The sequence below is a fragment of the Polistes fuscatus genome, unplaced genomic scaffold, assembly GCF_010416935.1.
Source record: "Polistes fuscatus isolate 324 unplaced genomic scaffold, CU_Pfus_HIC Scaffold5, whole genome shotgun sequence".
Lineage (NCBI taxonomy): Eukaryota > Metazoa > Arthropoda > Insecta > Hymenoptera > Vespidae > Polistes > Polistes fuscatus.
Genome location: NW_025113129.1, coordinates 11,842,336 through 11,858,027, shown reverse-complemented (window position 1 = coordinate 11,858,027; position 15,692 = coordinate 11,842,336). Strand labels below are relative to the sequence as shown.

General features: G+C 32.0%; 3 protein-coding genes and 1 long non-coding RNA gene across 9 annotated transcripts in view; 2 read left to right on the top strand and 2 right to left on the bottom strand.

Annotated features, from left to right (window-relative positions):
- The first annotated feature begins 269 nt into the window (after nucleotides 1-269).
- On the top strand, nucleotides 270-4,118 carry LOC122522329 (U7 snRNA-associated Sm-like protein LSm10). 2 transcript variants are annotated; one of them, XM_043643356.1, is made up of 3 exons: nucleotides 270-582; nucleotides 656-773; nucleotides 2,964-4,118. In XM_043643356.1, the coding sequence occupies exons 1-3, from the start codon at nucleotides 443-445 to the stop codon at nucleotides 3,150-3,152; spliced, it is 447 nt and encodes a 148-aa protein (XP_043499291.1). In that variant the 5' UTR covers nucleotides 270-442; the 3' UTR covers nucleotides 3,153-4,118. The 2 variants fall into 2 exon arrangements, with proteins under 2 accessions (XP_043499291.1, XP_043499290.1); XM_043643355.1 differs by lacking the exons at nucleotides 270-582; nucleotides 656-773 and adding an exon at nucleotides 1,400-2,846 and having other exon boundaries at nucleotides 2,964-3,112.
- A 123-nt stretch (nucleotides 4,119-4,241) lies between these two features.
- On the bottom strand, nucleotides 4,242-7,193 carry LOC122522330 (acetyl-CoA acetyltransferase, cytosolic). Its single transcript, XM_043643357.1, has 8 exons — nucleotides 6,305-7,193; nucleotides 6,017-6,138; nucleotides 5,835-5,947; nucleotides 5,437-5,636; nucleotides 5,092-5,321; nucleotides 4,820-5,008; nucleotides 4,565-4,727; nucleotides 4,242-4,484 (listed from the first exon to the last, which is right to left on the bottom strand). Exons 1-8 carry the CDS (start codon nucleotides 6,351-6,353, stop codon nucleotides 4,366-4,368), a joined length of 1,185 nt encoding a protein of 394 aa, XP_043499292.1. The 5' UTR covers nucleotides 6,354-7,193; the 3' UTR covers nucleotides 4,242-4,365.
- LOC122522326 (MAP7 domain-containing protein 2) overlaps nucleotides 7,130-15,692 on the top strand; it is a 114,884-nt gene continuing 106,321 nt past the window's right edge. For 2 of the 5 annotated variants that reach the window (XM_043643348.1, XM_043643342.1), the window contains exons 1-2: nucleotides 12,173-12,326; nucleotides 13,504-13,619. In XM_043643348.1, coding sequence (XP_043499283.1) covers nucleotides 13,577-13,619 — 43 coding nt within the window. In that variant the 5' untranslated portion in view covers nucleotides 12,173-12,326; nucleotides 13,504-13,576. Of the gene's footprint in view, nucleotides 7,250-12,172; nucleotides 12,327-13,503; nucleotides 13,620-15,692 lie in introns of those variants that run through there. The other 3 variants (XM_043643345.1, XM_043643341.1, XM_043643347.1) reach the window with 3 other exon arrangements.
- LOC122522332 lies at nucleotides 9,942-14,331 on the bottom strand. The gene is made up of 3 exons (XR_006305029.1): nucleotides 14,157-14,331; nucleotides 11,646-12,098; nucleotides 9,942-10,114 (listed from the first exon to the last, which is right to left on the bottom strand). It is a non-coding gene; the product is annotated as an uncharacterized LOC122522332 (long non-coding RNA).

Genomic DNA, 15,692 nt, shown 5'->3' with positions numbered 1-15,692 from the left:
CAATTGCACTTTTAAGAAAATTGAAAAATAATATAATTGAATATCTTTTTTCTCGAAATATTTGAATTCGTATTTTAAAAAGAGAAATTAAACAAGTGAAACTCGATGCAATGCTATTGGTCCAAATTCAAAATAATAGAATTGGTCATCATTCGTAAAGTGTTCCGAAAATTGTATTTCGCGTACGCAAAAACTTTAAAATTTATATATTTATTAAATTTTTATGTACAGATTAATCTTAGATCTCTTCTATTTAAACCTGAATCTGTTATTAATCATTTATTCATATTACATTGACCTATTTTCGTAAGTAATTTATGATGAACGATGAGAATGAAAAGGACCAATCACTAACGAGGAATTTCTCATAAGTTATTTGCGCTTTGAAAAAAGTCAGGCGCGTGCGTCGTGCTCGAAAGAAATATCATTATCAAATAAAAACATGTTTCAGAGTAATTCGCGTGAGAGATATTATTTCTACAATAGTTTATCTATCTTATTGAAAGCTGTTGAAAATAAACAAACGACGATAGATTTGAGAAACGAAGCTTCAGTTTATGGCACCGTGGAACACGTGGATGCGTACGTTTGTTCGTACGTCAACGAAGAATTTGATTTTTAACTTGTTTACTATATTAATCGTTTATTTTTACAGATCTATGAACATCGTAATGAAAGATTGTTTATTTACCGACCCAAGAGGTGATAAATTCCCTTTTGAAATGTTTTTCGTTCAAGCAAGAAACATACGATTCGTACAAATACCACCAACGGTGAGTCCCTTTAAATTTTCCCGCAATTTGTTGATTAATCTTGATTAATACTTGTTGATTGATTAATAGTTAATATAATGTGATAGGGATATATGCGGTTTTAAATAATATTATGTTTAACATAATTGATTAACGAAGTATTTATCATTTTATTCAAGGAGAAGAATTGTTTTCTAATTTCTAGGTTATGTTTCACATATAGGGAATAAATGATATTACTTATAATTTTAAAATGATAATAAAATTTACATTTCAAATTATCTATATTCCGAAACTGCTGAGATAAAAAACTATATTAGTAGCAATAAAATATTGATAAACCAAATAGTATATCTCGAGTCATTTTTATAGGGTCTAGTATTTTTTATTTGAGCAGATTGGCTATTGCTATTTTATCTTGTGTACAATTTCTGTATATCAAATATTTAGTCGTGATCAAATTTAAACAAAGTTTTTTATCTTCTAGTATAATACATATATTAGGTTAATTTAATTAAATTATTACATATTTTAATTTATTATCGCGTAATTGTGATAGCGCTTGATAGATATGTTAAAAAATGTTAATTTTTATCGTATAAGTTTACAATTTCAATCGTTTACAAATAATTTGACGTACGACAGGATAAAAAAGCAAAATATATTTTGTTTCATTGTTAAAGATTTTTATTATATTAAATGTGCTTCATTTAAAACGTTTAATTCTGTGTCCAAAGCAAATATGAGTGTGTTTAAGATATCTGATTATGACTGTATCGGTTTTGATTTGGATAACACTCTTTTAAAATATAAAATAACGAATCTAGTGCATTTGGAATATGAAATATTAGCTAATTATTTAGTGAGAGAAAAAGGATACAATAAAAGATATTTATTAAAACCATTAAACGACAAGGATCTTGATTTTATGCAAAAGGGCTTATTTCTAGACTTTGATAGAGGAAATATACTTAGAATAAGTCCAGATGGTAAAATTCAGAGAGCTTGTCATGGTACTAAATTAATGAGTATAGAACAAATTAAAAAAATATATCCTGAACAACGATGGGACATAATGGATATATTTTCCAACGATATGCTTGCTACTTGGAATGAACCGTTGTCTATGAAAATGCGAGCTCTGTTAGATTATTTTGATATTCCATCTTCTCTTATTTTTGCTAGAGCAGTAGATGCATTAGATGAAGAAAATGGTAAACCGTTAGATGTATATAATATATGGCCCGATATGTTAAGCGGTTTAATTTGGATGTATGATAATAAACAGTTTGAATTAGACGAAGGGGAATTTTTTCCTGCATTAAAAAAAAATCCAGAAAAATATTTACATAAATGCAAGCCTGATACGATATCCTGGATTCAGGAAATGAAAAACGATAAAATAACTTTCTTGATTACTGGATCGTATATTGATTTTGTAGAATTAACTGCAACTTATGCTCTTGGGGAGAATTGGAGATCCTTGTTTGATATTGTTATTTGTTACGCTAAAAAACCAGGATTTTTCATAAAAGAACAACCCTTTATGACTATAGCTAATAATAAGGAAATTGATATTATATCATGCGACGAATTAGTAAGAGGCAGTGTATACAGTTATGGCAATTGGAACGGTCTTTTAAAGTTTTTTAAAAGAATATCAGGCAAACAAAATCCACGTTGCATATATATTGGAGATAATCTTATACAAGATATTTATGTACCAAAAGAATATGGTAATTGTGATACGATAGCACTCGTAGAAGAACAAATGTCTGAAGGCATGATTCATCAATTTTTATCACATCCAGATGACAAAATCTTAAATTCAACAATTTGGGGATCTTATTTTTGTTTAAAAGATACAGCACTTAATGTCGATTCCTTTTGGGGTCACATTATTAAAAATTATTCAAAAATATGCATACCTAATTTAGATCTGATTACAAAAAAAGATGCTCCAAAGCTTTTTACACATTTTAATAAAGATAAGAAAGACTATAGTGGGTATTATCCTGCTTTACCATTAAGTATATCAATTTCATAATCTACCCAATATAATAATTGGATAATTTACAAATTTAATAATAATAGGTAACTATAGTGTTACGAAATAAGTAGTCACGTATTATTGATCGTTTTCCTTGATGTTTTACAGTATTAGGAAATATATCAAACATGATGATACTTTTATATTTATATAAATTTAAGGTGCGGATTATACCAGCTATCAAGGATCAATTACAACAATTAAGTCAACGCACAAGTAAAAAGAAAGATGCAAAACGAACTTATAAAGAAAAACGTGCACAATTAAGACAACAGGAAGGAATTTTAGCAGTACAAAGTATTTTAGAAAAGAAAAAAACAATGGAGTCTTCAAATAGCGAAGATGAATAACATATTTTAGAATTATTTCTAGCTTTTATGACTATTTTAATTCATTTATACAGTACACATATTCTTTAAACATGCAAAAAAACATGTTTAATTTATGAATGTATTTATACTTTTTATTTCACTTATAAAAACATATGGAAAAAAAGTGAGATAAACATTTTGTATTACGCAAAAGCAATATAAATTTACAATATACTATGCATAATATTTTTAGAAAAATACGTCAAGTATAGTGATATTATAAAATAAATAAATTCATTTGTGGTGGGATTGTATTTCTATAAGTATTGCAGTTACATATAAGCAAATTTTTATGTATAGTTAAAATACTGATAAAAGTGAAGTATAAATAATGTCTATTGCATAATTAAATGCTTGTAAATATGTAGCTACTTTTTACATTAAAGATTGAAATATTATTAATGTATGCACGTTTCATTGATATATATATATATATATAGATATTATTTGATTTATTGAACGAACGTCTTTATATATATGCATAATAATATTTAATTTGTTACTAATAACAAGTATGTTAACACAGAAATAGGCAATACTTCTTTTTCAACATATTTACATACTTTTAATACATATAAAAAAGTAATAAAGTTTATATTAAATCTGTCTAAAAGAAGGCACTCTGAATTAGTTCATTAAATTGGAAGAACCATCAGCTCAGCAATATTAGTTTGGATAATAAGTAGAAAAATAGTGAGAAGTCTTCATTTAGTTATTTATAGACAAAGCTGTGCCTTATTAACTGTTATTACGCTTTTCCATAATTATCTTTTATATAATAATGCAATATTTGTAAGTGTTTGCAACTCGTTCTTAAATGTTTTTCCTAAGATCAAATATTGTATAATTAAGATAGTATATTGTACACTAGAGATTTCAGCCAACATTTTTTGAATTGTATTCAGCACATTTGATATATATTATAAATAATTTTGACTACCACAAGAGTGCATGCATATGGTTTTTGTCATATCAGTCATCACAGTCCACAGCTATTTCGTTATTTAAATATTGCAAGTTCATAGTTGATGAATAATTATTCAACTATATATTTATATTTTAATATTAGTAGATAGATATAGTAATAGTAATATTTAAAGTTCTCTTTTTCCCATACACCTTAAAAAATTCGCGTAATATAAAATAAAAAATTTTCATAATAGTAAATAATAGAAATAATCAATATAAACTGTTATTTTCTTTCTATAGCTATGGCAATGCCCATTCCTCCGCCAATACACAATGATGCAATACCTTTTTTTCCTCCTGTTCTTTCTAGTGCATGAATCAAAGTAACTAAAACTCTAGCTCCTGTAAAAAAAATAAATGTACAATATAGTACAACGAGTACTTTCATTATTCTATTCATTATTATAGTTTGCGATACATACCAGAACATCCAATAGGATGACCTAAAGCAATAGCACCGCCATTGACATTAACTTTACTAGGATCTATATCAAGTTGTTTAATACATCCCAGTGCTTGTGCAGCAAATGCTTCATTCAATTCATAAAGATCTACCTCATCTTTACTCCACTTGGTTTTTTGTAACTGAAATACAGGAATAAAATAAAATTTGTTAGGTAAAAATAAATTATTTTTTTTGTTATAAAAAATGTATGATATACAGTAATGAAACTTACAAGTAATTCAATCGCTGGTACTGGACCAAGACCCATGACACGTGGCTCTACTCCGCTTTCAGCTATTCCAACAATTTGAGCTAAAGGTTTTAAGCCTCTTTTGATTGCTTCTTCTTTTGTCATAATAAGTACTGCTGCTGCTCCATCATTTATACCAGATGCATTACCAGGAGTAACAGTTCCATTAGTCTAAAAATGATTACAACATATATATTTCTTTTTTCTTTTCTATTTGTATTTGTATTTTGTATTATAGGATATATTTTTAGTACCTTAACAAAAATAGGTTTCAATTTAGAAAGATCCTCAAAAGTAGTTGCAGGTTTAGGAAATTCATCTTTAGATATAAGAGTAGTTTCATTTCTATTTACTACTGGTACAGGAACAATTTCTTTATCAAAGTATCCTGCTGAAATGGCAGTAGCTGTTTTTTGTTGAGATAAAGTTGCATAACGATCTTGTTCTTCTCGAGTTATTCCGAGATCTTTCGCAATATTTTCAGCTATTTTTGAAAAAAAATCATTATAGAAATAATATTTTATTTTTATTTAAAATTATATGTATATATATATAGATTTTTCCATAGATCTATTTTTATTTTGATATTTTAAATTTACCTGTTACTCCCATATGAGCAGAAGTAAATGCATCAGTCAATCCATCATGTAATAATGTATCAACCAAATTACCATCTCCAAGTTTAATACTATTTCTAAGATAAATTGAGTGTTGTGCTAAACTCATATTTTCTTGACCACCAGCTACGACAATATTGCTTTCTCCGCTTTTTAAAGATAAATAACCATTTGTAACTGCCCTGATAAAAATAATTATCTTTATGAATTGTGAAATATTTAAATACATTTACGCAATGGTATGAATAGATAAGAAAGAATCTTTTGGGTTAAATATAAGGTTAAATAAAGAATAAGTAAGATGACTTTACGTCTATAAATAGGGCCATATTAAAATACAATAGATTATTCACAAAAAAGACTTATATAATAATACTCACTTTAGTCCAGAACCGCATAGCATATTAAGTTGATAAGCAGGAACGCGTATTGGAAAGTCTGCCTTAATAGCTGCCTGTCTAGCTGGATTTTGTCCTTGGCCTGCTGTTAATGTCTATAAAAAATATAATACTATAATATAAAGTAATTCAATTAAAATATATTTATTCGCAAGAAATATTACCTGTCCCAAAATGACTTCTGACACATCGGATGGATCTACATTTACTTTCGCAAGACATTCTTTAATAACAATACTTCCTAAGTCCGATGCCTTTAATGAGGATAAGTTTCCACAAAAAGATCCTTCAAAATAGAACATATAAAAAATATTAAGAATACATTTTATAAATTCAATTCACGTTGAACAGAAAATATTGAATTAAAAAATGAAATAATTGTCTTAGAAAAAGTAAGTAATATCTTTTTTATATTAAAATAAAATGTACAATTAAGAATAATAAAACAATACCAATAGGAGTTCTGACAGCAGATACGATAACCACGTCGTGATAACTCATGTTGTACGTTCTTACTACTCGTAAGCGTCGGAAACACTGAAAGGAACACCGTTCTCTACGAACGAAACTAACGGAATGTTATCGGATGTACAGCCTACGTGGACATTAATGACATACAGTAGTTGGAGTGATGGGAGGCTGGAAAACTACTGAGCAACGATATGTGTATCAATGCTTATATAACATGCTCCCTAATCGGGTACTAATAGAGATTTGGTCCTCTGAGTGGCGTATTTCAGTTGAATCTTTATTAAATTTAATCAAATAGCCTCGTACGAAAATAAACAAAAAATATTAATAATATAAGATATACATCATGATTCATGAAATTGAGATTTAATATTTGATATAAAGTCAAAAATTATTATTTTCGTCACGAATTTATTAAAATATAACAAATTCAATGAGAGATAAGGTAGGAGCATGTTTTAAAAATATTTTATGAGATAACAGGTTTTAGATTTATAACGGTAATAAAGTCGAGGTAATCAAAAATACACGTGTGCCGGTAAATCGTCGATTTCTTTATGTCGTTGACGATCGTTCGAATAACAATAATTCATCATTCAAATTTGTTTTAATAATGAGGAGAAGTTTGCGCTTCGAGTATAAGTTTAATTCTCACGTATTGGGGGTGGGGGAGATAGAAAGAGAGAGGGTAAGAAAGAGGAATGGAGAGAAAGGGCAACGGTGACGTCATCAGTAGTAACAAGTAATACCGCTTGAGGCGCCACAATCGACAGTCACGAATGCAAGTAACAGAAGATAGAGGCGCTACCGTCGACGCGCCTCTCAGTGCTGCTCGTTTGTTTTTACCCAGCGTGCATTGTGATCAGTGACTGGTGCTAAGATGGCCGACAACAAGGAGGAGATTTCGGAGCTCATCGACAAACGAGGTACTTATAAGGCTAAATCTTTGTCATTAAACGCGATGACGAGCAAAGGCGGCGCGTACGATCGACAAAGCTCGCATGGTTGTTTTCCCGTTTGCGATGGATTATGCGAAAGCTACGAAAGGATCCACGCCATCTGCAGGTCGTGCAGCTCGCCGGAGAGTGCCTGTCGAAATAGATAGATAACGGTCAGATCGAGAAAAGATTCACCATAAATTGCGTGCGTGATAATGAAAATACGAACGAATCTTCGACGTTGTTAGTTTAGTTCTTTTAATTTCGACTTTTTTCTTTTTTTTTTTCCCTTCTATTTCCGAGTTTTTTCCGTACGAACGTCGATCAGCGATACACCGTTGAAGGCGTGACCGTCGGTGCAACATCGTCGTCGTCGTCGTCGTCGTCGTCGTCACCGCTGTCGTTGTCGTTGGTGTCGTTTTCGTTGGCTTTTCGTCGATGACGGCAACGAGGACGATGTTGAGAATGGATTAGAAATGGTGGGCTCGGGGGGGGGGGTAACTTTTTGACAGGCCGAAAGCACGTCGTGATATCCATCCTCTCTTCTTCGTGTCGTCGTTGCGCGCGTTAACGACAATGACACGACGAAGAGGCAACGACGACCACGATGGACACGTAGATGCAGTCGACTCGTCCGTTTCTTTCTTTCTCTCTCTCTCTCTCTCTCTCTGTCTCTGTCTCTTTCTTTTTTACTTTTTCCTCTCCTTCCCCTATCGTCCTATTCTATTTTCTCGACCCCACTCCGTGTTCATTCGAAGCGCGACGTGCACGTCGCGTGTCGTTAAGGTCGTGCGTCTACGGCCTTGCAATTCTCGAACATAGACCCAAAGAAAGTATTACCGTTTACCGTTATCTCCATCCACGCGAATTTCCCATCAGTTCAAGATACATCTATATATCTATATGGATGATCTACATAATTTCTCTTTAAGAGACATACGGCGCATCTCGGTGTGTTGTATCCGCTAGGATTCGTTAACGCGCTACTTTCAACGACAGCGTGCATCTAATGCTGCTGTTACTGCTAACTTACTTTGCTGGTGGTACCTGGTGCTACTACTGCTATTGCTACTGCTACTGCTACTGCTGGCTGCTGCTACTACTACTACTACTACCACCAGGAATTAGATCGAACCGCAACATGCGATGCACCGAACGAACGAGTGCATCTTTTAAAGCGAGAAGAAAATTAAACTCTTTCGTTCCCATTCTTAATCGTATTTCTACATTTATATACACGTATGCATGTGTATAAGCGTACATATACTTACTTATTAACCTAAATTCTAAGTACAATTTATACGACTATTTAACTCTTGCACTCGTATTATATATATATACGGTTAACGTTTTCTTCGAGACTATTAAGATCGGACTCTTAAACACACGTCTCGAATGCTGCCGACGTTTCTTCCTCCAAACGCATTGGTCTATCGGTCCTCGAGTCTTATTTATAGTTCGCAGAATGCGTTTCGATTCCATGCCGTTTTTCTATCTATTTTTCTCTCTTTATTTCTTTATTTCCTTCTTTCTTTCTTTCTTTCTCTCTTTCTCTCGTGTCACTTGCGATTCGATCTAGTTATGTGCGAATACTTTCTACACGTTGCTCCTCTTTAAACAACAACAAAAAAAAAAGAAATTGTTCATATAACTGTTATATCGAACGTTCCTAACAAATTCCATGTAACACCCAATGGCGCACCCATCACTTGCGTGACTCCAGGAACGATCATAGTGTTCCGATATTTCTAATATTTTACTATTTTCATACGACGTTTTTTGTTTTATCGATCCCCTCCTCCCATTATTATTATTATTATTATTATTCTACTTTGGATCATTAAATCACAAATCTCATTTATATTCTCGTGTTTTTATAGATTTTTAATTGAACTAATAAAAATTCTACATAATTCCCCGCTTTAATGTTGCAGATAAATTTTATAAGACACCTTTTATACAAAAACCTAGGGAATGCTTCTTTTACTTTTTTACCATACGTTTTTATTTTCTCTCTTTTTTTTTTTTTAGACATTTTTACCCACTTTACCTTCGTCTTGCAACATAACACGACAATGTACCGTGATTCTCGTGCATCTTTTATAAGTCACCACGGGTATATGTTTATCTGAATATTTTTGTTTTCGTTTGCAACACAATGTGAACTCGCGTGGGAGTGAGGTCAATATAAGCCGGCACGATGCGTCTATCAATTATACCATAGGCCCGTATCGCGTTATACGTAACATACGTTCTTCTTTTATGCACATGTGCTAATTATTATAACATCGTTACATAAGTTTTTTGTTATTGTCATTGTCGTTTCATCGTTCTTTTATTCGAAAAGATTTCGTTTTATTTTTAGTCAAAAATTATTAATTAACATTCATGCTAATTTCATTTATATCACGTCGAACAAATTTTTAATGAGGAGAGGGGGAATCAGGCTTGGGAAAAGTATGCTATTTGTTAATACTTTTTACACGAGTTACCAGTAATGATGATTTATATGGAGTAATGACTAGTAAATTCGAAAGTTATTTTCTCATTAAAAAGAAAAAATAAAAGTGCCGTTAGTGACCTTTGACTGAACGTAAATGATTTAATTTCTTAATAATTCCAGAGATTGGACTAAATGAAATAGCATTAGGAAAGTTTCTTTTTTTCTTTTTTTTTTTTAGATCGAAACAGATTATGCGCACGATCGTTTCGTCGAACCCTAAATGCTCGGTTCCGGTGCGGGGGATCATTCTCTCTCTCTCTCTTTATTTTTTCTACCATACGCACCTAACAATAGTTGGAACACTGACCTAGAAATCGTTTATAATTCGTTGTTGCTCCTGCTTTATTTGCCTGTGAAAAAATTGCACACGTTAAAATGTACAAATAATAAGATTCATTATCAACCTTTTTTGTTTTTCTAGTTTTTGTTCTAGTTTGTTTTTCTTTTTCATAAATATATCGCATGTGATTATCTTAACATTAATGCTAGAAACAAGTCATTGGTCACGTACGTATGATTTCACTCGTCAACGGTTATCAGCTGATGTTAAGTAGATGTGACTTTGTTTTTCTTAACGTTTACTGGTCAATTTCACATACGTGTTAATTTCTACTGCAAGGTATTTGTCATTATCTAACATCGTAGGAAATTATTTGAAATATTTATTTATTAGCATTTTTCTATCTACAAGAAAGAAGTGATCCAGTAGTAAATGAGAATCCTTGTATAAAACGTGCGACCGTGAAAATATTAATGCGAGTTATTTCGAATAGTCAAGTACATTTAGATCTAAAGGTTTTCAATCTTGAGATCTTAAAGGTCGTGCAGGTAGACCTTTGATCTCTTACGTGTAGTTTAGAATAAGATCTACGTTTCTAACATTTTATCATTCAGAAATTATTTCTTTCAACAAGCTTGCTAACTTTTACTATACTCGTTATAAAAATACGAACACGAAGTTAATATAATTTGTCTGTAATTTTGTTCATGAAATTATGAACTTTTTTACGTATTTATTATATTTTCACTGATATATTACTATAATAAAGATAATGAAAAGAAGTTCATTTAAATCTGGGTCTTGAATCGCTTTGTTTTCAAGTCACAGTCAGTTAAAGATTTTCTCATTTATTTTTGGTCTAAAAGATAAAACAATGCTGTACTTCATTTCTTTGTAAATCACAATTTGTGACTTTGGATATAATTTTACATAAAAAAATGTTGTAAAAATTCGATCCATTAATGTCGCATACTAAATACTTGAAATTATTTTCTATATATATAAATCAGTAATTGATGTTTAAACAGAACCCTATTAAACTTAATTTTCCTTTATTTATTTATTTTCCTTTATTTTTAGACACTTATAAATTGCCTGTGATTCAGTACACACAGCACCGTTTTGTTATACCTTCGAGATCAAAAAACAGGTGGAGAGGAAAAAAAATCAGTGACCTACTATACAACTCGAAAACAAATCGTTTACGGAATCCACGTTTATACGAACCTTAATTTTATTACTATAATCATAATATATATATATATTAAATTTAAAAGAGATTTCACATGAAAACATCCTACACAACCGACAATGACGATAATTCCTATATGTCCCCATATTTATGAAAGTGGTCTAAATCAAAATTTAAAAAATTATTTCACACCACATTATTTGAAACTAAGTGAATTCAATGTAATTTTCATACGATATTGTCAAAAATGAACCGTTAGATAGTGTTTGTTATTTCAATATTATATAGAATTCAATTAAATGTTCAAATGTAATCCTTTAAGTATCTCGAAACAAGAAATATATGACTTAGACTATAATATGGGCACACATATAAGCTCTTAAATCATTCCTTTAAATTTGACACTTACGTTATCGGTCAGTTTCAATTATCATAATTAAAACATTGAATCTAGCACACCAGGGCCGTCATGTGTAATCTACCATGTGAATCAATTAGTGGTCTACTTTGTAGAATTTCTTTGTAACTAATATCAGTAGGACTAGGACAACCAGATGACATCACTGCAGCAATGCACCGATATAATAAGGCTCTCGTATTTGCAATGAAAGAAAGTACGCGACTGCGTCTGCTGTTGGGGGATATAATATAAGAGTGCGAGAAGAGGGGTTGAAAGAGGAAAACGAAGAGAGAAGGATGGTGGTAGGGTGGTGAAGGGGGAACAGGTGGAGATGAGGTGGAGTGGGGTGGGGTGGGGTGGGGGAGGTCTGATTCATCGTAAAGGCGCTATGTGTTTCCTCTCCTCATCCGTTCGACGCAGACGTAGAACGCAAGAAGCGGCTTCGGGTGTCGCACGATTTCCCTGGAACCACACGATCAACTCAGTCGCGCCTTTTCTACGGGAAAGTCAAGGACGCGGGCATTTTTAAAGTGTGTCGTTCTCTTATTATCTTCCTTTTTATTTGTTATTTTCGTTTTTCTTTCACCCTTATCATCGGGTGTTACATTTTATCATTTTACCTTTTTTTTTTTTTCCTTTAATTACTCGTTCATCGCCTAGGAAACGTGCGTCGAAGGGTGATTATTTTTTGTACGTAAATAAAATACACCGCGCATATCGAAAAGGGGGAACATGGGAAAGAGGAAATTTTATCATGCGAAATATATTGTTCAAAAATATGAGAAAGTGAGGGAACGAGAGAATGAAAGTGTGTAAATTTATGTTGTATACTCGATGGTCGAGTCTCTTTTACGCGTATGATAAATACCTGCTCGACGTTTAGTTACATTTATTTTCTATCGGAAATTTTTTTTTCTTGCCAATTGGAATTGAGGAAAAAAGAAATAGAAAAAAAACAACGCATGCCGATTTATTTGTATTTATCTTGATCTCCGTTGTACGTGTTATATATTCGTATAAATGATTCGATCACGAAAGTCAAGTATGGAAGCGTTAGCGTGTGTCACGTTGGAACACGTTAACAGGCAATTATGCGAAAACGAATGCAAATTTTTTCGAAACCATAACTCGTAACCGGAAAATTGAGGAATTTTACTTAGTAATTCTTATTAAGGTTATAAGAGTCACGCTAAGAGAAACCTGTCGTTATCTTGGTAATAACGAGAAATGTAACAAAAAAAAGAAAAAAAAAAAACACAGAGTCGCAAAGCGAGAGACAAATTTTTAACTGGATTTTTATCGAATTTAATTAAAATAAAAATAAAAAGGGGAAGTGACAGAGATTAGACGCGCATTTTTAAATCGAAACTTATAGAAATTATTTCTCATTTTTGAATTTAATTGAACATATATGCGTATTTATCGTTAAAAATGATTTTTAATCAATCGACGGATCAAAGATATTCTGATTCATTCATTCATTCATTCATTCATTTCGAACGTTTTATAGTCTCGGTATGCGTTTTAAATAGTACATTATACCGGGAAAATTGAAATGACGGACAATTCATGCTCCCTTTTCTCTCTCATTCTTTTGCTTTCTCGTTCTCTTTGGGATATTAAATTTTGACATAACAAATCGTTACGCGTGCACTTTAATAACGTTAATCCAACGGGTATGATTCATCATTTATATATACTTTATAATCATATATACGTCGTGTTTACTCACTTCGTACAAATATTCGAGCTATTTTGTAATTTCCTCTCTTTTTTTTCTTTCCCTCCCCCTATTTCGAACGTATAAAGACATCTTACGAATAATCTCGCGTAGAAAATTCGTCGAATAATTTTTTCATACGCGTAGGAAATATAAAAGGATATCTCATGTGAAACGAAGTTAACCACTCGACCTTGGATGGAATACTGTTCTAATCACAATGGCGATTGCTATGTTTGCCGAACACGGAAAACTGAATCTAGGTAGGCGTCATTTGCTTTAATTTAATTTGTGCTCTTTCTACCCCTTCCCCTCCTCCTTCTCCCCCTTTCCCTCTTTTCGCGATATGCATTATTCGCGTTTATTATCGATAAATTACTATCATATACGCTGGTGGTTTATCGTTCATGTAAAATGTCGTTAAGAGAGTTACTAGCTTATTTCATTCGGTTTGATTACGCAATAGGCATATAGATATGTATCGTTTTGTACGAAGATACTAATTGACTCGAACGAGTGTAGGAGGAAAGTCTAACAACCGACAAAGCGAAAAACGAGTCCGACTGATTCGAGCTTGGGCGTTCCATTCAAAAACGTTATCAGTTATTCCAATTGGTATTTAAGCTCTATCCTCATTGTCATCAAGAAATAACCTTTATCTTACTCCACTTTTTGTAGACTCTATAAAAATGTATATAGATTTATATATTACGTTTATATCTACAATTATGTGTATGTGTGTGTGTGTATTCCTATAATTGTATTTTAATTTATTGAGATATTTTATTTGATTAACTTACGTTGTCCAGTCCTTGAACATAATTCGTCAATTCATCTTCGAAGTATAAGATTTGATTGTTAATTAAGATTTGTTAACACTTGTCAGTTATTCTGCAGTATCTCGATTACGATTGGATTAAATTTTCTTCGATCTTCTTCCCAAAAGAAAGAGAGAGAGAGAGAAGTTAATGGGGGGAAAAAGGAATAAAAAAAAAAAAGTAAGATTTTCGAATAGCAACATCGTTTCGCGGACGCCGAAAGGAATGCAGTCGGCTGCGTCCTGAAAAGGCCTCGTGCGAAAATAGCTAAGTTGGCTGCGTGTCGGCCGTTGGTGCTGCTGCTGTTGCTGCTGCTGCTGCTGCTTTCAACGAGTTCCTTCTTTTGCTTTAGGTTCACTCCGGAACGTTACCGAACCTCCTGTGAAACATGCTATGAGGCCTTTCAAGGTGCGCGTGCGCAAAAAATTTCCTATTCTCTTTGCTCTTGGTACGCGACCACGAAAACGATTATTACGCTCTAGTAGTGTCTCTACTAGATGGGGAGTTTATTAGTACACACGTTATCTATGTATATGTATATGTATATGGTATAATGCAGTATATATGTAACATTAGGAGGATTAACGGATAGTTGAAACACAAATGTATGATTTACGACTATTCTAAGGGGTTTTTTTTATCTTACTTTCTTCTCTTTCTCGCTCTTTTCTTTCTTTTTTTTTCTAAAGTGAAGCCTAGAAGTAATTAACATTTGTTTTTTTGTTCTCTCTCTTATCCTTTCGGCTTATTTTTAATGAATTTTTTATTCAAGATCCTAATGATCTGTTAAGAGCCTAATGCTTATTAATAATTCTAATTACTTTTCTTTCCAAGTTTTTGTTTTGTTAATATTGTTTAAAAGTATTACACGCGATTGTGTTGTTCGACTTATACATAATAGCGTATGTTTTAATAAGTAAGTATATGGTATAAGATAGTAGAACATGGCGAACATTGTGCTCATTAATAACGGCGCTTGTCGGATCAATTCTTCTCTTATCGTTCGTCATTATCTCGATTTTCTGGCAGGGTGAGAAATTCCGCGGAAGCGAGTGTCGGATACGGTTCGATGAGTAATAACTTTGTGGAACTGTATCACGTATGTATGTATGTATGTATACATACGTGTGTATATCGATTATCGGTTGTATCGAGAAAAGAAAAAAAAAGAAAAGAATGAAAAACCCGTTCACCATTTCTCACGGCTTTTTACCATTAATGATAATTTATGGCGAGAGCGTAGAAATTGTTCGAATGATTTTTCGTCTAACCGATCGGTTGCCTTCTTTCTTATATTTTTCTCTCTTTTTTTTTTCTTTTTTCTTTTCTTTTTACCTTTAATCTAAATCGATATCGATCAAATCGATTATCTTCTTTTTCCTCTCCATTTAGAATTAAATTCAATTCTGTTACAATGTTACTTTATTTTGATTATTTACGAGAACGTTGTGTTGACTTGCACAAATTGATGATATTTATCTAATACTTTTTCAAATTATTTCTACATAGAAAATATAA

Coding starts and splice junctions, on each gene's coding strand:
- LOC122522329 (XM_043643355.1), top strand. CDS start 1,495: ATGAGTGTGTTTAAGATATCTGATTATGACTGTATCGGTTTTGATTTG.
- LOC122522330 (XM_043643357.1), bottom strand. CDS start 6,353: ATGAGTTATCACGACGTGGTTATCGTATCTGCTGTCAGAACTCCTATT. Junction 6,139..6,304: donor TGCTGTCAGAACTCCTATTG/GTATTGTTTTAT, acceptor TCTATTTTGAAG/GATCTTTTTGTGGAAACTTA. Junction 5,009..5,091: donor TGAAACCTATTTTTGTTAAG/GTACTAAAAATA, acceptor AATCATTTTTAG/ACTAATGGAACTGTTACTCC.